Genomic DNA, 22,202 nt, shown 5'->3' with positions numbered 1-22,202 from the left:
CAAGTCATCTCTTTCTAAAGATGGGAGAGTTGGGTGGAAGCTAAAGGGAGGCCCTTTGTTTAGAGTTTTCTCTTGTACTGAGGTCCATTGTCCTGGTGGATTATTTTAATCCTCACTTAGTCTCATGCTGATGTTGAAGTGGATATTGTCAGTGATGATGCAGAATTACAACAAGGCCAGTGCATCCATTCTGTTCGTTGGTAACCAGAGGCGTATCTAGGGAAAATGTAGCCTGGTGCAAAATCTGAGTTTTCTGTCGTCGTCCCCCACCCCACCCCAGGGGTGGCTGCCCTCCCCCACCATGGCCAAACAACTTTTTTTTGCACCAGGTTTTGAAGTCAGTGTATGGACCCAGGGGAAAGGAGGAGGGGTGTGTGTGTGGGGGGCGGGTGATTTTCCACCCCCACGTGACTAAATGGCTGCAGCCTGGGGACATTTGACCCCATATGTCCCCCTGGGTGGTACACCCCTGTTGGTAACTTGAACCGATGTTTGTTTGTTTTTCAAGGAATCTAGGATAGGGGCAAAGCTAGATTGTGTACTCCAATGCAAAGATGCTTTTCAATATTGGGATAGTCCAGTGGTGGCGAACCTATGGCACAGGTGCCAGAGGTGGCACTCAGAGTCCTCTCTGTGGGCACTCGCAAACAGAGTCCCCCCCCCCCATCTAGGCTGGCCTGGGCCGCTGGGCTCGATTATTAGCGTTAAACCTAAGACCTAGTTTTGGAGAAGTAGTGTAGGTAACCCTGTTAAGCACTGTTAAACCCCACTGATTTTCATGTGAAGAACTAAAGCACGATTCTTTACCTGGGAGTAAGCTCGGTTGCTGGCAATGGGGCTTGCTTCTGAGTAAACCCTCCTAGGGTTGTGATTCACCCATTGGAATAGTTGCATGGTTGCTTCAAAGCAAAGCCACCAACTACCACCAAGCTTACGCCTGAGTAACGCACGCCTCGGAGCCAACCATTTTTTCTAAACTAAAACCTCAGTATTCAGGTTAAATTGCTGTGTCGGCACTTTGTGATAAATAAGTGAGTTTTGGGTTGCAATTTCGGCACTCGGTCTCGAAAAGGTTCGCCATCACTGCAATAGTCTAATGAAAACTGAACCTAGCTCTAGGTAGGTTAAGAGCTCTCCCTGCAGAGAAGCTTCCTCAGTGCTGTTGGGCAGATTCAGGTTGTAGTCTCCAGGGCTTTCCCTTAGATCATAGATCTCTTCCAATGATGGAAGCAGCTTTTTCTGAATAAGAGCTTCCTGCAGATACAAAGGTGATACCTTCTGGGATCTTTTGAAACATTCCTGTTCCGCTGAGGTAAAGAAAGAAGAGAAAGTGGCAGCCAGAAAATGCATGATTACCATAGTGCATATGGCACCATGCTGGAGATCACCATCTTAAACTTGGCATTGTGGAATGGCTCCCTAACTTATAATTTGCAATTTAGATCCCTTCTTCCTGTAGAATTGCTAAGTGAAAATTTCAATTTAACTCACTTATGTGCCATATTCACACACAACCCTGAAACTGTATTTTAAAGGAAAACACAAAATATATTATAAAGTGGTATTTCTCTTGAATTTTAGAAATAAGGAGAGTGTACAGAAACACCACATTATGTGTCACGTGATTCACTGGAGGGAGAAGTTATGTATGGAAGACAGATTACTTTTCTACAAAAGGTCTTGGTATGTAGTTTTCACCATGGACTTCCATGTGACTTGCTGGGCAGCTGCAAATGCCAAAGTCTGCTCCACATCAAGGGTGTTAACGCTACTGGCAGAACAAGAGCCCAGAAACCAAAATCTCCAGGGTATTTGGGAGGAGGAGGATGACACCACGAACATGTCAGTGAAAAGACAGAGCAATTGCAGCCAAAGCTGTTGCAAGTGAACTACCAGCATTAGTTTTAGATCCCTTATGGAATGCCACTCCTTAGTTTTCTGAGGTAATGTTCATTCTTCCAAAACTGAGTATTATTAAAAATGGTACCTGTGGGCTTTGAGCAGTACAAGGATCCCAAAAGGTAGGCTTCACTACCTATCTGTGTATGATTTATGCCTAACAATTATGGACTGCATATAAAAGTTTCAGGCTTGTGTTGCTTAAAATTGGAGCAGCTGAATGAAGGAACGCCAACCAGTAATTTCCATTTAATTGTTTTAAAGGGACTCTTGAACCTTGCTTTTAGTTGATTGGCCTTTGGAGTACCGAACTATTGCATGTTCTTTGCTAATCTTAAGAAAACAACTAGTTTGCAAGCATATAAAATCCAGACTTCTCTGGTTCAACAGCTGGGATTGTAAGATTACCTAAAGTCATGGGGCTCATGATAAAATATTTGGCAACCCACAGATATTCCCACATATTCCAGTCTTTCTCAACAGAGCAAGAATGTTGCTGAAGGATTCAAAGAAGTGTTGCATATACGCGCACTGTTGCAATATTCAGCTCCAAGCTAAATTAGTTTTGACTTGGGGTAATTGGCAATGTCTTTCATATGACAGAAGAGACTAATAAAATGAGAGGAAGACAGCAGAGCTTCCTCTCTGTTCTAATTCTGTCTCTGTTTGTAAATATAAGACATATTAAGCATTCCATCAAAATATGGAGGGCAAAATTAGATAATGCTAGTATCACACTGTTTACATATTTATGTTAGGAAGGGTCCCATTTCCTTGGCTTTCCACAAACTATGAAAAACAGAATTATTCAAGAGGGGTTTTTTTTGCACAAGTAATAGGTCTGTTCTATAACGTAAGGGTTCCGAAAATAGCATTGATAAAGGAATAGGCACTATGTCCTACACTAATGCATTGCTGCCTCTCCCTGTAAGTATGCTTTATGTAATTTCTACGTCATTTAACTTGTCAAGTTTAAATTCCATGGTTTGTTTCAAGTTTATTTCAGCTCTGTTTTAGATTTCTGCTTTTTTTTTTTCAGAATTCCGGTGTCCAAACTCTATTGCACTGTTCATTGGATGTCCCATACCATTGTTTGTATTTGACTTACACTATGTAACCCACCTCAAGTTTCAGTGCGAAAGACAGACTATAAATAACAAAAATAAATAATAAATGATTACAATGTGGTTGGCACCCGTTTCCTGCAAAGGAAACCATTTTCCAGCATGGAGAAGTGGTTATAATGTCAGAAGGGAGCCAGGCTGGGCTGACAGAAAGTTTACTAACTTTATTACAAATGGGGAGATACTGAGGGGCTGCCACTTGCCCGCAAGATCTCACTGAGGTGAGAGAAAGGTACTTCTCAGATTGTGCTATTTCTTGTTATGTCTCACTGGGTGGAGACCGTATGTGGCATGAGGATGACTTTCTACATTTAGTGTAGAAAGGGTCTGTTTTTGAAGTCAGGGCCCCTGCAAACCATAAGGTCAATCAGCCCTCTATAAAGATCTCATCCAGCAATTTTCTGAGGCAAATCATCATAATCTAATGTATGCCAGGAAAACAAAAAAGCAGGGGGAAATGTTTACTAAATTACCTTTTGCTCCATATTGGAAAGATACAAGCTGGTGTCATAATGAAGGCGCAAAGCCACAATGTCTGGTTGTATTAAAATGGAGACTGTGGCGATTGACATCTGCCTATAGGAAATGAACATGAACAATGTGGATGAAAATTGTGACCCTTGAGGTGATAAATGTTTAAAGCTGTGCTCCCAAACATGCTATTAATGAATGTGATTGCCATAGGGATTGAGAGGAATTCATGCGCTGACAAGTAGATGAGGCTGCACCCTTGTTCACAAACTTAGGTGGCCTTCGTGTAGGGGAGGCACAAAGTACCTCAATTGGTACACCCTGTGTGAGATCACACATCACGCAGACACTTCCTGGATGCACCACCAAATCTATGTAATAAAAAACAGCAACTCTACCCCCCTCATAAAGAGTTACCATGTTGATAAGTAAATGAACTAGATCTTTCCACATTACTTCCAAGGAATCCATAGATGAGGTGCTGTGTGGTTTCCGGGCTGTATGGCCGTGTTCTAGCAGCATTCTCCCCTGACGTTTCGCCTGCATCTGTGGCTGGCATCTTCAGAGGATCTTCAGATTCTCTGAAGATGCCAGCCACAGATGTAGGCAAAACGTCCGGAGAGAATGCTGCTAGAACACGACCATACAGCCCGGAAACCACACAGCACCTCAGTGATTCCAGCCATGAAGGCCTTCAACAATACATCAAATCCATAGATGGTTTTCAACATTTGTTTCTGATTTGATGTTATCAACAGAAGACAGTGAGTTCTTCTTTGAACTGGCCTATTGTGGCTCTTGCCACAATTTGTTCCCACATCCTACTGTAATTACAAGGTTTGCCCCACACACACAGCAGAAGCTCATCCTCTGGTGGTTTTGTTAGAGATGAGGATTGTTCCAGTAATTTTCTTCTGGTAGCCGTGGAGTTTGATCCCCAGATTTGCCTTTAACAGAGGAAACTTTTACCCTTACAGGGAAAAACCGCTTCATCAGTAGAAAGGTATAGTTGTAAACAACTCATGATCAGATCTCACCCTGAGCAGGTATGGCTAAAAGAAGCATTTGCCACCCAAGAATGTTGGTAAACTTTGAAGCAACCTTGCTCACCCAACAAAAGATCTGGCCTTAAATTGCCTTTTGCCACATTTTTACTGATCAGCTTCAGTTTCTAAAAATAAAATATTATAAGCATAAGTAAAATTTTGGCCCTAGACGAGAAACACTATACAGGAGAGATCAGTATAGCAGTTTATTAGCAGTATCATATTGCAAAACACAGGATGTTTCTACAATAGTTTCCCTCTTTTCTCCTTGTTACAGCCCCCCCCTCCCCCTCCCCATTCCCTTATTACTCACCAAGTACTTTCTTTTGGATCTGGAACGGTGACTTGGAAGGGATCTCGGTCCCAGTTGCGAAATGGGAAACACAGAATCTGTTCTTTTTTGGCATCTTGTGAACCCCCATGTTTTTGATATGGGGCAAAAACTAGGCTAAAGGCTGCAGGGCTCTGTGGGGGAGTACAATAAATGGCACACCAGCAAATGGAGCAGAAGAGAATGCCAAGGTTGTCACTCCCCATCAGTGGTTTGGATGGATTTCCTCCTTGGAGAAACGTTCAAAACGCTTGGGGCTAAATCGTGCGCATGCAACAGGTGGTTTGCTTTACCAAAGGGCATGTGTAATGCTGAAGTGAACGAAAGCCAAGTTGCAGCAGATGTGCTGTAGCTCGCTCGGCTTGGTGGAAGGATATTTTTCATGTTATGTGTGGAAAAGAGCAGTAACCCTGGTTCACTTGAAGAGGTCTTGGTCACAAAATAGCCATTAGCAAATGAGTCATCCCGATCACAGATCAAACCGCTGTGGGCTTCTCATACTACAAACACATGCTAAGCAAGGCTCGGTGGAAGAAAGGAACAGACCTCTTGGGAATTCAGTTAAAGAAAGCACTTCTTTGAAAAAAGACATTACCAATTTGCTAATTCAAATGACTTGCAACACAATCCAGGATATATAGAGTACTTACTGGCTTCCCTAAACTCCCATGTGTGCACACTTTGTAACTATGGATTAAGACCTTGATCTATGCATAGGTGCCGGCAGTCAACTGCTTGGCAAAGAGGAGAGCTCAGCATGATCCTTGCAGCCATTACTGCTGAACAGTTTTGATTCTGTGTAACTGCGTCTCGGACAGGATGCTTTGAGTACAGCCTCTTTAAATGAAGTTCCTCGTCCATATAGCAGCTCATGTAGCAGTCCATGTAGCAGTTCCTCGTCCATGTAGAAGCCTTATTCCATGCACACACAACCCAGGATCCAGGATGTTTCATACAAACCTGAAATAATTGGCTGGGGGGAAACCTCTGTGGTGGCATTTTCATGCAATGGCAGTGCATATGAAACTGCTTTTATTGAGTTGGACCATGAGCCTATCTGGCTTAGTATGGTCTACTCTGTTTTGTTTTTCTGTTTTCCTGATCAAACAATCCTCTGGTCCTCTTGTAAGACTGGTAGCATCATGTGATGCTACTAGCGTCACTGTTGATTGTTATTTCACTTCTTTGTTATTTTAAAATTAATAAAAATTTCAAAAACCACAATCCTCTGGTCATGGGGAATGCTTTATGGTTCCCTTGTCATGGGGGATTTGTGGCTACTAGTGCTAGTGACTAGCCAGAGTGGTGTAGTGGCTAAGAGCAGGTGGATTCTAATCTGGAGAACTGGGTTTGACATTACCAATTACCCTAATTACCCCAAGACCTATTATGAGCGTAAATACAAATGTTTTCTTCTTTTTTCTGTCTTTTTCTGTATTAAGTAGAAACGTAATAGACATTTCATATTTAAAAAAGGGGGAGGTGGAAGAGAAGGAAAACAGTAGTAATGTTGGTCAGGCCAACGAAAATATGCATCTTCCCATCCACCCAGCATTTAAAGATGTGTTGGCTGTGATCTGAAAAAAGATTATGCCAAACCAGGTTTGAGAAAGATGGTAGCAAAGCAGGAGAAAATACAAAAGCTGGACAAGTAGAGGAAGTCAAGATGGAGCACAAGCGCAAAGCAGGAACATGAGACAGAATTATTGAAAAAACACAAACAAATAACTTCATAGTTTGAATTTTTTAAAAAGAAAATAAAAATGCATACTATGCACTTGAAAAGTGATTCTCTAAGGAATCATACTTGCACACCCACCAACAAGAGGGCACACTGATAAGAGGTAGACGGGAGGAATTTGGGAATATTAAGGGAAGGAACATAAAACCTTAAATCCAGGGCTTGATGTCTGGAAGAGTCAGGGAGTAGATGCAGCTCAGATCCAAGGAGCAGAGTGAAGAGTTGGCAGAACTGGGTGGAAAAGCCTGCAGGGGGTTCTCAGGAGGAAATCAGAGTTCTGATCAGCAGAGATCTGGACTGAAGATCTGAGGAGCAATTTGCTGGGTCTGGAAATCCTGACTGTTCCAATTTTGTATTGGAACAAAATCAAAACTTTAAATCTCACTGGTTGGTTTGAAGTCAACTGCTGTCAAACTTTGGAGGGAAAAATTGGTGAAAATACCTTGATTGGGCTATTGTGTGCTAAACCTGCATAGGCACAAAGAACCTGCGTGAAGCAGCATTATTAGTATGAAGTGAGCTATATCTCCAAGGACACCAAAGTCTGGGTGAGACAACATAACTCCTGCAACAGGTTGGAAGACAAATTAATGACTTGAGTGACCTTGTTGGTTGAGGTACCAGGAGCTGGTTAAGGAAACAGTAAGGTCCTTGAGCAGGGTGGAAACCTCTGGTTATTGGGTGATGACTCCAGTGCTAAAGAGTCTTTTGTTAGTGAGAACCATCTGCCATTGAGCTGGGGGAGATTGCATTTGTTCTGCTTTCCTTGCAGCAACCACCTTTCCCTGAATTCTTGGGAACTTCCAGTGTCATGGCTCAAGCCAGGCATCTTATGAGACTCCCCAAGTTTCAGATCCCCTGGGCACTTAGGCTGTAAAAGGGGGTGCTAAGTCCAGCATAAGAGGGCTTCCTGCTATCTAAGGGATTTCAGATGGACAAGGGGGGAGGGGGCAGCACCCTTACACGTCAGCTAGTCTAAATTAATCAACTGGTAACTGCCCCCAGTTGTGCTATCAAGAAGAAGAAGAGTTTGAATTTGTATCCCGCCTTTCTCTCCTGTCAGGAGACTCAAACAGGCTTACAAACTCCTTTCCCTTCCTCTCTCCACAACAGACACCTTGCGAGATAGATGGGGCTGAGAGAGTTCTGAATGAACGGTGACTAGCCCAAGGTCACCCAACAAGAATGTAGGAGTGGGGAAACAAACCTTGTCCACCAGAGTCCACCTGCTCTTAAGCACTACACCAGGCTGCAACAGAGTAACAGAGCAAGCTTGTTTTCTGCTACTCCAGGGACTAGGTTCAGGAGTATTGGGTTCAAGGTGAAGGAAAAGAGATTCCACCTAAACATCAGGAAAAACTTCCTGACAGTAAGGGCTGTTCAATAGTGGAATGCACTATCTTGGCGTGTGGTCGAGTCTCCTCCTTTGGAAGTTTTTAAAGAAAGGCTGAATGGCCAGCTGTCAGGAGTGCTTTGATTGTGTGTTCCTGCATTGCAAGGGGTGGGACTTGATGGCCCTTGGAGTCTCTTCCAACTCTATAGTTCTATGATTCTTTGAACATGCAGGGTTGTCAGTCTCCAGATAGAGCCTGGAAATTCCCAGATTACAACTGATCCCTAGGCTGATCCCCAGACTATAGAGATCACTTCCCCTGGAGAAAACGGGTGCCTTTGAGAGTGGACTCTGTGGTATTATACCCTGAAGGGCTCCCTCTCCTCCCCAAATCCCATCCTGCCAAGGCTCCACCCCAAAATCTCTAGGTATTCCCCAAGCTGCCGCTGGCATCAGTGACACATAATCAGATCAGCACACAATAATGGAAAACTCAGCTCTAGGAAAACCACTTTTTCTTTGAACAACTTGGTGTGCCTATGTGGCATCTCTCTCCTGAGGCAAACCGGATCAACGGAGGAGGGCGGGGCTCTTGCAGTTGGCAATATACGAGCAAATTTACCAACCGCTCATGCTTAGTGAACTCCTGTCCCCTAGATCCTAAAGTCCAAACATTAAAAAAAAAATTCAAAATGGTTATTCGTAAACATATTCTTAAAACTCTTGTCGTTGACGCAACAAGTTAAAATGATCCTGGGGCAAGAAGGATCTCTGTGTTATGAAGCCTGTTGGCAAACAGCAGATGAGTAACAAGCATTTTGAATGTCAGCACAGCTGACCTCTGCCCTGCAGGAAAATATATTAAGCAACATCGCAGAGATTTACCAGGTTTTGGCTCCAGAATGGCCCCTACTTAGCATTCTAGAATCCTTTGAGATTCCGGAAAAGAAACACATCAACTCTATTTATAGAAGTGGGGAAGGATCGCCACAACCAGCACTTGGGGGAGGGCAGCATGCCTGGATTCCTGAAAAGCACCATCAAATAGATAAATAATATTGCAAGCTCTGGTGACCCGCGGGTAGAAGGACATAGAGCGCAGTTGCCCCCTTTTCTCTCTACCCTTTTTGCTGGTCAGAGGGGAACTCTTGTACGCAACATTCGTCTAAAATGTAGCCACTAATCACTGCAGATAGTTGTTTCCTCTTGTTCTCCAGACGTTGTTCATAATTTGCTGATAAATGCCAAAAATGCCTCTGTTGCTTCCTTTTAACATTTTGAAGCCATTCCAAATAACATCATTGCTTCTTTCCTCAAATTCGCTATGGTGAGTTTCAAACTGAGCGCAGGAGGAGCCCGAGGTTCCGTGCAGGCTCAGAAAGACTTTTGCAATGAGAAGCTTGAAAATGAAGAAAGCATCTTTGAACATTAGATTGCCTGCTTCCACCAATCATCCCTTGCACTGTGTTGCTGCAGGGGAAATGTGGGCTTGAGGGCCCATATGGAGTTCATGCAGTAATACTCTACAATTTGCCCCAGAATCCTTAGCCTAATTCAGATGCAATGATCAGGAAAACATTTTGTAGAAGGCAGATTGTTGTAAAAACACTGACAGAAAAGAGCAGCTGAGATTCTCGCCCGAGCATGGACGGCTTCTCCACCCCTCATGGATCTGAGTTTTTTTGTTGTTGGCATTCTATTCCAGCATGTCTGAAGATCCAAGCTAGTATCTTTGATTTTTTGCACCTGATCCACTTTTATCTTGCTGTTCCTGTGAAGGTTCAAAGCAAAATACAGAATTCTCCTTTCTTCATGTGATCTTCCTAGCCAGCCTGGGCACCAGAGAGAAAATGATTGGCCCAAGGTCACCAGTGAGCTTTGTGGCCAAGTGGCAATTTGAATATGGCTCTTCCAAACCACAGTCAGACTTTCTAGCTAGCCCCATGGGGGATGGGGGTGGGGTGGGGTGGAATGTAGACAAGACAGGAGTAGAGCTTCAGCTTCTTGAAGGTGAATATATACAAGGCAAACACAAAAATGTCAACATGCAAGCACCTGAAGCATACCCTTAGCCAGGAAAACCATAGGACAGATGAACGAATTCACAGTTCTTCAGGGAGCACTTTCGATGCATTACTTTCTACTACGCTCCAGTACTCATGATTGTATTTTCAGGAGGCACAGTCAAGATCAGTTGACACTAATGAGTTTCCCTTAATAGTGTTTACTAATTTGTCACATCATTATAACTGAAAGTTGTCCTTTTATCACCTTTTAATGAATACTTCTGGATGAAATGAAATATTAAGCGAGTACAGACCCAGGAAAGATTATTTGCTCAGAATATGAACACATATGACAAAGGCTGATTACAAAGGTGTGAGCCCAGGTGGAAGAAGAAGAAGAGTTTGGATTTATATCACTCCCTTTCTCTCCTGTAGGAGACTCAAAGGGGCTTACAATCTCCTTGCCCTTCCCCGCTCACAACAAACACCCTGTGAGGTAAGTGGGGCTGAGAGAGCTCTGAAAAGCTGTGACTAGCCCAAGGTCACCCAGTTGGTATGTGTGGGAGTGCACAGGCTAATCTGAATTCCCCAGATAAACCTCCACAGCTCAAGTGGCAGAGCGGGGAATCAAACCCAGTTCCTCCCGATTAGACGCACCTCCTCTTAACCACTATGTCACTGCTGCTCCTCTACTGTGTGTAGGACTAACTTGATGCACAAACCCCTCCCAAAATATGATAGGGATAATGTTATAGGCCAATCACATAGCCTCATCTTAACCTACCTTGCAGGGTTGTCATGAGGGTAAAATCAAGGACAGGAGAACAGTTCAAGCTGCTTCCTAGCAGAGAGGAAGTTAGGGTAAGAACGAAGTTACACAGTAGCTCTAGTTATGTGCTACTTAGCACCAGCCAGGCATACAGGATAACAAAAAAGTGCTTTGTTTAAAGGGCTGGTGGGCAAGGGAGCAGAGCTGCTAGACACCAGTGTGGGCATAAATTCCCCAAAGGGTAGGAAACTAACGGTAAGAAAAGCTGCCTGACCCACACAATGTCCCTGTAAAGATTTCCCTACTCTTCCCATCTCAGAAACAGTGGTGCTACTTGCAAAAACTTGATTCATCTTCTCTTTTCCACAGCCCAGGTCATTGCTGCTGGGGATAAAGGCTCAAGGACGCATGTTTGCTTCACAGCAAAGTTATGTACACCACCAGGATGCAAAAATTAGGAGTTGAATCCTGCCAATTTTTCCTTTTGACAACTGAAAAGGCTATGCTGGGGATGATGGGACCATGTGGACAAAAAAATTGAAGACTGGAAGTGATGGTGAGGAGGAGAATTAGGTGAGTTTGGGTAGAACAGGGGTAGGGAACCTGCGGCTCTCCAGATGTTCAGGAACTACAATTCCCATCAGCCCCTACCAGCATGGCCAATTGGCCATGCTGACAGAGGCTGATGGGAATTGTAGTTCCTGAACATCTGGAGAGCCGCAGGTTCCCTACCCCTGGGGTAGAACAACTGGAAGGATCCAAGCTGAGTGTTTTAACTTCTTCAGGGGGGAAAGTGTATTAGTGGCATAGGAGGTTAAGAGCTCGTGTATCTAATCTGGAGGAACCGGGTTTGATTCCCAGCTCTGCCGCCTGAGCTGTGGAGGCTTATCTGGGGAATTCAGATTAGCCTGTACACTCCCATACATGCCAGCTTGGGCTAGTCACAGCTTCTCGGAGCTCTCTCAGCCCCACCTACCTCACAGGGTGTTTGTTGTGAGGGGGGAAGGGCAAGGAGATTGTAAAATTGAGTCTCCTGCAGGAGAGAAAGGGGAGATACAAAAACCAAACTCTTCTTCCTCTTCTTCTTCTCCAATCCAGTCAGTTTTTGCAGCAGAAAGAGGAGGGAGGGAGGGAGGGAGGGAGGGAGGGAGGGAGGAAGGAAGGAGAGATGCCAAAGAATTAGTAAAAATGAGAAGGGAAGAAATGAAATTGCCATCTCCACCTGTGTACCTGGTGTAGTAAAGATGGTGTGCCAATTCACACCTGAAAGGATAGCACTACGTTTTCATTAGAAACTAAGTCAATCAACTTTAAGTTAGCACTTGAAATAACTGAAATGCAGTTTTAAAAGAAAATCTTCTAACCTAGCCACTGAGGGATCAATGAACCAAGAAACAGCAAATAGTGTCAATAATAGAGGGAAAAGGTCAGTATAGGATCTCTCTCAGGGTAAACTAGATAGATCCTACCAAGTTGTCTGTGTGCTGGGCTAAAGAGAAGTAAGAGATCGCAGAAAGAAAACCACCGCATAAGCATAACACTCAGATTTGTTTAATGACCAATCCTTTGAACACAATAGCTGGTTGAAATTATAATGTGTTTGCGATAGCCAGGGAATCCTCAAACAGGATTAAATCACCACAAGAGCTGTTGGGATGAAATAACTTGACACACAATGAGCATGAGTAATAAAAGAGTGGTGTTGAATACGAAGCCAACAAATAAGCATTTTCTGTTGTTAACTGACATTTAAGATGCTCTTTTCTCTTAGCTTTGAGTCTTTACAGATTCACCTTCATTACACAAAGAGCCATAGGATACGCTGTTTGACTCTGGCTGTATTTTCTCTCTCGTCTCCTTTCCTGTGGGATTAAAATAATAATAAAAAACTGTACTTGGAGCAGCTATGATAAATTCAACCTAACAAGTTTAATTATTTTCTCCTTAGAACGTTTCTCACCACAAGCTTCAATTTGCCTCGCTATGATAGTCTGTGGCAAAGGGCTGGAAATAATTCAAGACCTTTTAAAATATATATCAATTGGAAATAGGAAAAGAAATTAAGTGAAAAGCAATTTTTATTAAAACGGATTGGAGGATCTATTTGATGTGGTTTTTCTTTTCAGCCTTTCCGTTAGTAGATGTTTTTCAGCTGCGTGAATCAGGGTGACAGCCTGAATATCTGACAGAACATTTCCAGAAATAAACTTACCAGGAATGTGTCCATAGTCTATATAAAAACCCGTCAAATGTTCCTTGCCTCTGTTTTTGGTGATTAAAAATACTCCAATGAATGACAGAAGACACCTGTGGAAGCATTGTCAAAAATCATCATGTTATTTATTTAGCTCGGTTCGTTATTTATACTCTGCCTCTCTGTCCAATGAGGACCCAAAGAAGTTTGTATCACTCTCTTCTCTCCCATGCTATCCTCAACAACTATATGAAGTAGTGAGGTTCTGTGTGGTTTCCGGGCTGTATGGCTGAGTTCTAGCAGCATTCTCTTCTGACGTTTCACCTGCATCTGTGGCTGGCATCTTCAGAGGATCTGAGCCACAAGATGCAGGCGAAACATCAGGAGAGAATGCTGCTAGAACTCGGCCATGCAGCCCAGAAACCATACAGAACCCCAGTGATTCCATCTGTGAAAGCCTTCGACAATATATGAAGCAGGTTTGGCTCAAAGTGTGTAACTGACCCAAGTTCGCCCAGCCAGCTTCCATGGCAGAAGCAGAGGGATGTTTCTGACCTTTTTTTAAGTTACATGGGATCCATCCCCTGACCTAGGTGGTCCAGACTAGTCTGATCTGAACAGATCTCAGAAGGAAAGCAGGGTCAAGCCTAGCTAGTATTGGATGGGAAACCACCAAGAAAGTCCACAGAGGCAGGCAATGGCAAATCACTTTTGTTCATCTCTAACTTTGAAACCCCCACGAGGGGTCACCACAAGTTGGGTGCAACTTGATGACAGTTCCCACCACTACATGGAAGCCATGCTGGTCCATTAGAATCTGAAGAATCTAATCTACACAATGCTATGTCTCTCTTGTGGGTGGCTCAAATATTCTGGCATTACCAGAACGACTCTCATGCTACTAAGGTAACATGAGAAGGAGCCCTTCGCCATTTTACTGTAGGTAGAAAGCACAGTTTCCTAACCAGTATAGCAGGGGCATTCCAGAGGCATGGTTCGGGGGGTGGGGGGGAGCTAATGTTAGTTGGCTTCCACCCCGGCTTTCCCTCCAGATGCGCTGTGGCCCAACCTTTTGGGTGGCGTAGGTCTATGGAGTCTATACGCGGGAGGGGGGGGGGGGAGCTTTCCAGCAGCAGAGAGGGGTTTTTTGTCTTTGTTTCCTCCCCGTGCTGCTGAAAAGCCCTCTGGAGGTGATGCAGACGTAAAGCATAAAGAGGAAGGAGCCGCTGGATATTTACAGTGAAATATCTCACAATTCAAACACACAAAGATTTTACATTGTAAGGTTGTCAACCTCTAGGTAGGGCCCGGAGTTCTTCCAGAATTGCAACTGATCTCCAGCTCTCAGGGATCAGTTCCCCTTGAGAAAATGGCTGCTTTGGATGGTGGACGGATGCCATGGTCTTATACCCTGCAGAAGTCTCTTTTCTCTACAAACCTGACCTTCCTCAGGCTCCACCCCCAAAAACCTCCAGGAATTTCCCAATCTCATGTTCGCAATTCTGGTTTTTTTTGGTCATACTTTCACAGAATGCAAGAAAAGTCCTGCATTTATTTCACAGCAATTCACCAGATGCCCCAGAAGGCCCATGTGCCAACAGTCCAAAACCAAGCCTAACCCTGCTGTTGCTTCACCCCCTCTTTGCAGTGTCTGGTATCCAGAGACATACTGGGGTAGATCCAGACCGAATTTTCCCTCAGCAGAATAGAGTTTTCCTGCCGCATCTCCCCCACTGCAGCCCCCTGATCTCCACATAATGCTGCTCCTGAGGGGTCAGAGATCCTGAAAAATGACACTGGTAGTGTCTGTCTGCAGCAGAAAGGAAGAATACTGAAAATTACCAATTTCATCTGCCTCTCAAAAATTAGCGCTCGTGACAAGTGGCCCATTTGCATTCTACTCAGTCTGGGGGATTCAGAGAGCCTCTCACAGAGCTGTTCATATGCTGAAGTACCTGGGCCTGCCCATCCCCCCAGCCTTTGTGAAGGAAGCCACTCTGGAAAGGTGGATGATCCTCTGGCATTCCATCTGTATGTAGCCTGAGACTCCCTAGCTATAAAGGTGCATCCAGACATGCCTGGGATGGTCTTGCATTGACTTGGCTGTGTAGATCTCCGGATCCTTGCTGTACATCTGAAATTTTCTTGACTTCGTTTCGCATATCAGCCCTAACTTGGTTATAGATTTCCACAGAAACTGCTTACCCAAACAGAAACATGAAACCACTCAGCAAACTCATTCCTTGGAGTTCCTGATAAAATACAGCTCCTGTATTGAGACAAAAGCAAGAAGCATAGCTCTTGAACTAGAACCATGGCAGATTCCCTTGGCCTCAATTCAGTGGTCTCCCTTCTGTTCTAATCAGCTCTTAATCACATATAAACAGGACAGGATTCAAAGCACCCACCCAAACCACTTAAGAGAAAGGAGATAGACCTTACTTTCCCCCCTCTAGTTTAGTGGGAAGCATTACTGCAGATGCATACTAAAGCTTTGCTTGCATAATTGTTATTGAGCACCACAAGAATTATTCTTGGTAAGGAGAAGGAAACTGACAACACAGCTCTAATTGCTGCTGACTCAGGTGCGAAGGTCTTCTATAAGTGCAAGGAGTTACGGAGATAATTAAAACTCAGCAAACATTCGTACAAGCACACTGGGTGCAAGAAAATTCTAAGTCCTGAAAGTAGTATTACTCATTATTGCAATCAACTAACTAAAGATTTTCAAGGGGATGGGATGTCAGAATTTTAATCAAGTTACTGATTGCATTTAAATACATTTGAGTCTTTTAAAACTGGCGTCTTTTATATGGTATGAAAGAAAGGGCAACGTACCATTTATATTCAAAAAAAATGTCACTTAATTGTCAAAAGGAAAGTTTATCATCCCTATTCCCAGATAGGGAAATGTTAAACCAAAGAGCATTTGTATTCCAGTAACATACCTGACCCGGGAACATCAACAATAACCAAATTCAACCTCCATCAGCATTGTTATTTATGGATAATGATTTCAACTGAGCCACTATTCACTTTAGTTATTTGGTTTGTGTTTGCTATAAGGAAACCTAAAGCTTTTCCCAGTGTGTAGTTGCCCACATTGAGCCTGACCATTAGCTCATCTAGTTGCCCACATTGAGCCTGACCATTAGCTCATCTAGCCCAGTATTGTCTATGCTGATTGGAAGAAGCTCTTCAGGGTCACAGCCAGGCCTAGTTCTCAGATAATCTTTTCAGTGGAGATGCCGGGCATCAAAAGTGAGACCTCCTTCTGCATAAAAAGGAGAATGGGTGCTACCAACTGAGCATGAAGAGGAAGAACCCAATAGGTCTGATGTAGGCAGCATGCCCTTTCCCTCAGCCCCACTGATTGACTTGGGAAGAGGAATAAATTTTGATCTCTGATATATTCTTGATTAATTCATCTTGCCAGCCTCAGATGTTTCAGCCATGTCTTGCTCCTGCCTGCCTGCCTGCATGATGGTTGTATGAGCCCTTGCTTAAGAACAAAAGCCAAGGGCTCTTGGTCCCTCTGGGGGTCCTGCCGTAGCCAGTCTAATGCAGAACCTGCCCAGGCTTTGCACTCATTTGTTTTGATCATTTTAATGGCTTCGTCTCATCTGGAAACTTCTGTAAGCCTCTTCAGATCCTTTGGGAGAAAAGCAGCATAGAAATGCCAAAATATAAAATAAATCCTTTAAAATTTCCTTTTAAATTCAAATGGGATTGGTCACATCATCTTAGAGAAACTAAGCTTCAGATTAACTGTTCAGTATGATGTATTGTCGAAGGCTTTCACAGCCGGAATCACTGGGATGTTGTATGGTTTCCGGGCTGTATGGCCGTGTATAGCCTGTATTCCCACCCTGGACATTCCACAGGTACATATACTCCACTTGCTTTACTACCATCAGATCCTCTGAAGATGCCAGCCACAGATGCAAGTGAAACGTCAGAAGAAAATGCTTCTAGAAACAGCCATACAGCCCAGAAACCACCCAACATCCCTGTCCAGTATTTAGCAGCAAAGTTCCTGGTTCTGAATAATAATCGTATGCATCCTATGAGTGTATGGCTATTTCCACGGCCTATGGGTTGGAAACCTGTACTATTAAAAGTCCACAATTACCTGTAGCTGACAAGACCATAGTAATAATTTTTCTTAACATTCATGGATTTTCACAGGAGCACTTTTCTTACATCACCAGCAATTAATAAGCGTGTTAATTGTTTCATACAAGCAAACCTGGGCACGTGTGATCTAAACTCAAGCGCCTGCAGTTTTTAATATGGCCTTACTCAGGTCAGATCTGGAATGAGTAAGGATATTTAGGAGTTGGCCCAGAAGCACCCAGAGAATCAAATTCTCCATTTGGTTACATCATTACAGCTGTTCTGGGTCAATCTTTCCTCTGTATCATACGGCACAGGCCTATTTCAACCCCAGCTGCTCAACCAATCCATATTTTTAAGCTTTGGAGAGCTCCGAATAAGTAATTGACATAAACTAATGGAATTTCTGTATGTAGATCTCCTGAAAACCCAGTGACAGAGCAGGCCCCTGTGTGTGTTAAAGGGGTCATAAAAGTTATAGTAACAATAACTTTTTGGCTGACTGTGAATGCAGCATATTTCCCCCTCTCTGCTCGCTTGTTCTTACCACGGCGTACAGTTCTAGGGAACCGGAGTCACTTTTCAATCGTATGCAGTTCAAAAGTTCTCACCCAGGATAAAATGTTAATAGCTTAAAAATGGCTTTGGATTCATTCTAATTCCTTTGCTTGAGCCGAGCACATCCAGCCTGCTGAAACAGAATATATACACATGCTGACGGCGGCAAAGCACAGCTGGTTGTTATCTTAGGGGCTTGCTTCCTTGCCGAAATTACTTTAGCAGGTAAGAGACTGAGCAGCCAAGATACACATGGGAAAGGAATCAGTGTAAGTCATTGCAGGTACCTGTAATAAACTAGTAAAGTGGGATAGATGGGGAATATCAACCCCAAGAAAGGGAGATTTTGATGACGTTCCGTTTTCGTTCGCCTTGGAATCTACGGTCATATTAAGAAAGATCTCTGGACACTGGACATCATCCGGCCAGGATTAAACACTTTTTAAGCCCCATTGATTTCAACGGAAAAGTTAAACACATTCTTCGCTCTCTCCTGTTGCAATCAAAAGGACTTAAAAAGTGCTTAGGTTTGGCTGCATCATGTCCATTACATTATGCTAGCAAAATGTTCATTATTGTGATGTTCATCATTTTGGGGGATGGGGGTTCCTTGGGAGTTGAGGGGCCGTGCATATCTGCACACAAGAACACACTGGAAACCAGGCAACCTCAAATCAACAGCAGGAAAGTGTTGTTCCTGCTGTAACAATGCCCCCAAATGTAGCCATTTTTATCATAGGAGTAGAATAATAGAATCATAGAGTTGGAAGAGACCACAAAGGTCATCCAGTTCAACCCTCTGCCATGTAGAAACATACAACCAAAGCACTTCCAACAGATGGCTATCCAGCCTCTGTATAAAAACCTCCAAAGAAGGAGACTTCACCACCCTTCCAGGCAGCACATTCCATTGTCAAACAGCCTTTACCATCAGAAGTTTCTTCCTAATTTTGAGGAATCTCTTTTTCCATAGTTTGAATCCTTTACTCCATGTCCTCACCTCTGGAGCAGCAGAAAAGAAGCTTGCTCCATCTTCAACATGACATCCCTTCAAATATTTAATCACATCATTCCTTAACCTTCTCTTCTCCAGACTGGTTTCCTAAGTCTCTCTTCAAAGGACATTGATTCCAGACCTTTTGCCATTTTTGTTGTCCTCCTCTGGACATGCTCCAGCTTGTCAATATCCTTCTTGAATTGTGGTGCCCAGAACTGGACACAGGATTCAAAGTGTGGTCTGGCCAATGCAGAATAGAGTGGAACTAATTATTTCCCTTAATCTAGACACTATATTCCTATTGATGCAGCCCAGAATCACGCTGGCTTTCTTAGATGCCACATCACACTCATAGGGACCAGTTAAGTTGGATGTAAGTCTGCCATTTATCTTTAGCCAGCGTGGTGTAATGGTTAAGAGCAGCAGCCGCCACCGCCGCCACCGATGTGTCCTCATCCTTGTCCTCTTCTTCTTCTTCTTCTTCTTCTTCTTCTTCTTCTTCTTCTTCTGTTTCTAGTGAAGCCATAGACATGTCCCACTTCCTTTACACTATTATCAGTTTCTGTCCATTTACTTTATTCCCTCCAAGTTAATGGTAACTTGTCTTCAAGAGCACCCACAAAATTCCATTTACTACACACACTTGTGTGACCAAACAGATAGAACTCAGAAGCTGTTTTTAAACAGAGATGAATGAACATATAAAAGCTCCAAAGAAGAAAAAGCATTCTGATTCAAAATATGAGCGGGAATCGCCCAATTTTGATGATCATATTTTGGTTGAAAAATATACACTAACCTGCCACAATTGCACTAATGGTGAAGAATGCATAATTTATTGGAATCACTGCTGTTGTTCCATAGAGTTTTTCTGCTTGGTTCAAGAACCTATAAAAAAGGAAGTTGTGCACTTTTACCTTCACATAGCGAAGAGACCATAATCATGTATTTAAATAGGCAGTTTAAACCCCATCATTCTGCTTGCCAAACAATACTCAAGGCCACTTATAATTCATAAATAACAAGCAATGAAACAAGACTGATCAAGCCACAGAATAAAATAAATCGCATAAACAGCAACAACCGCAACCAAAAAAGCTAAGTTATAAAAAATAAATCTGTAGCAACAAAAATCGGTGTATAGACATTTGCACTTCAAAAGCCTTCTAGGACAGGTAGATTTTCATATTTCACAGATCGGTGGGGGGGGGGGGAGGGACAGAGAGGATCTGATAAACCTCTGCTGGTAGGGTATTTGATAACTGAGGGAACCTGCTAGCAAGGAGAACTCACACAGCAGGGCACAGATGTTAAATTCAGGAATTTAGAAATGACTCTTTAGGAATGACTCCCAAGAGCATTGAGCACAGCAAGGGATGAGATAAACACCATAGACATTTGCACACCAGGATGGAAAGTCTGGGTACAACCTAGACAACCTAAGCAGACAATTAACTGCAAGGTACAGAACGATACAAACAAATGTTGAACTCAGATATCTGGATAAAATGGACCACAAATTGTTAGAAACCCGTAACAATCAGGCCATTTCCCCACCTTTGAGCAGAAACTCAAGATGCTATCCCGATGTCAGAGTTCTGTGTGGAAACCCTGCCCCCCCTCTCCCATTTCCCCACCTTTGAGCAGAAACTCAAGATGCTATCCCGATGTCAGAGTTCTGTGTGGAAACCCTGCCCCCCTCCCCAGAATATGGGCAACAGGAAATGAAACTGCTGTTTGGTCAATGGTACATCTGCTGGCACAAGAGACACGATTTTGTCTTTTTTAACCATCTTCACTGCTGCTGGCCATTATCCATTTCTTCAGTCTTCAATGAATACCCCAATCTCTGGTATCACTTTTCAGTGCTCACAATAAGAGAGGGGAGAAAGGTCCATCTCCACCAGAACCTTCCTCCAGGGGTACACAGGATTCAGCTAAAAGTCCTGATGAGACAGCATGGTACAGTAGGTAGAATACTGCTCTAGGTTCTTGGAAACTAAGATTCAAACCCCCAGCTTGCCATAGAAGCTCGCTGGGTAACCTTTGACCAGTCACATTCTCCCAGCCTAACTTACTTCAAAGGGCTGCTTTGAGAATAAAGTGGAGGAGAGGAGTATCATATAAGCCACTCTGGATCCGGACTGGGGAGAAGCGCAGAGTATAAATGGAGTGAAACAAACAAGTAAACAAAGACAGATTGAAACTGTTCTAAATAAATAAATAGAAGAGTGAATGCAATCATGAGTTTCCATGCCTTAGTAGACTTTTACCACTGATAATCAGCAGCAAAACTTTTCCAATCATTGGTACACCTTGAGTTTTGCAATTCGCTTTCTGCTAAGTGACTGTAATCCATCGATCACCTTGGCCGTGGCTAAATTCTTGGAAAGCATTTTAAACACCAGTATTTAAATGTTTTAAAAGTTTTCTCTTTTAAATGGAAACATGCTAATAATTTATATGCCATTAAAGGTTAAAATGAGAAATGAGAAATGAGTTTTGCAATTTTACATGTTGATAAAAGGATTTTTAAAACATAAATTAAGAGGGAACCAGAATTTAGAGTGTTTTATGATTACTTTTTCCTAATAACTTAATCAATTTTTAAAAAAAAAGGTTTAAAAAAAGGTTTTAAAAAAAGGAATAAAGTTTTCTGCTATCAGAATATCTGTTTGTGCAAATAGAAGGTCCATCTTTGAAAACATTGTGGCTGCAATCCCAAGGACATTTTCCTGGGAGTAGGTCCCAGTGAAAAACATGGGATTTGATTCCGAGTAGCTCTGCTTAGGATTGCTTTCTGTATTACTCAGGCCTTCTGTTTTTGTCAGTGATATGTGGACTTTCTGAAAGTGGTAAAAATGTGTGCAATTGGATTGGGGCCTAAACATAGTTCTAAGACACTACAGAAAATGCTGTGCATCCTTTAAACAGAACAATGCTGAAAATGGTCGATTGCTGCAACATTAATACTCCAACCTCCGGTCTGTTTTTGACATTAGGAATGACTGCATGGTTATTTCAGCAACTGTTGAAATGTCTCCATGGAGCTTTAAAAATAAAAAAAAATCCTGCATTTTCATGGAATAGTCAGGATTTTGAAGTCACTGAAAACACCTCATTACTTTGGGTCGTTCCTGACAATGGTAGTCTAAAGAAATCATATGCCCCCAGCATGAAGATGCCCCCCCCCCAATCTGCCCGAATGAGCCATTAACTGAAACAAGGTTGGAGTTCTGTTTGGCTGCAAGCAACATTCTGTGAGAAATAGGGTTGCCCGGTGGCTGAGGGCAAAGTTCAATTCTATCCTCAACAGCTTAGGTAAACCCTTGTACCCTCCAACAACAAACCTCCCACCTGCAAAAATGGGATCCCAGGACTGACTTACCTACCATCTATCCACTGTGAGAGATGATAACTCTGTAACTGCTGTGAATGGGTCTATCTCTATTTTAAGGGTAAAGAGCAGCCTTGGGTTTCTCTGATTTAGACTGATGCATGGAAAAGAATCACAGAGTTGGAAGGAGCCATACAGGCCACCTAGTCCACCCCTTGCTCAATGCAGGATCATCCTAAAGCATCCCAGACAAGTGTTAGTCCAACCACTGCTTGAAGAC

At 43.1% G+C, this 22,202-nt stretch overlaps 1 protein-coding gene across 1 annotated transcript in view; it reads right to left on the bottom strand.

Annotated features, from left to right (window-relative positions):
• Positions 1-12,255: 12,255 nt before the first annotated feature.
• Positions 12,256-22,202, bottom strand: part of NIPAL2 (NIPA like domain containing 2) — a 47,688-nt gene continuing 37,741 nt past the window's right edge. Inside the window, exons 8-11 of the mRNA XM_048508013.1 lie at positions 19,385-19,473; positions 15,120-15,183; positions 12,933-13,027; positions 12,256-12,582 (exon numbers count right to left, since the gene is read on the bottom strand). Of these exons, the coding sequence (XP_048363970.1) occupies positions 12,488-12,582; positions 12,933-13,027; positions 15,120-15,183; positions 19,385-19,473 (343 nt within the window). The 3' untranslated portion in view covers positions 12,256-12,487. The remainder of the gene's footprint in view (positions 12,583-12,932; positions 13,028-15,119; positions 15,184-19,384; positions 19,474-22,202) is intronic.

The sequence above is a fragment of the Sphaerodactylus townsendi genome, linkage group LG09 (assembly GCF_021028975.2).
Source record: "Sphaerodactylus townsendi isolate TG3544 linkage group LG09, MPM_Stown_v2.3, whole genome shotgun sequence".
Taxonomy (NCBI): Eukaryota; Metazoa; Chordata; class Lepidosauria; order Squamata; family Sphaerodactylidae; genus Sphaerodactylus; species Sphaerodactylus townsendi.
Note: the sequence above shows the minus strand (reverse complement) of the source record. Positions and strands in the feature narration are given on the sequence as shown.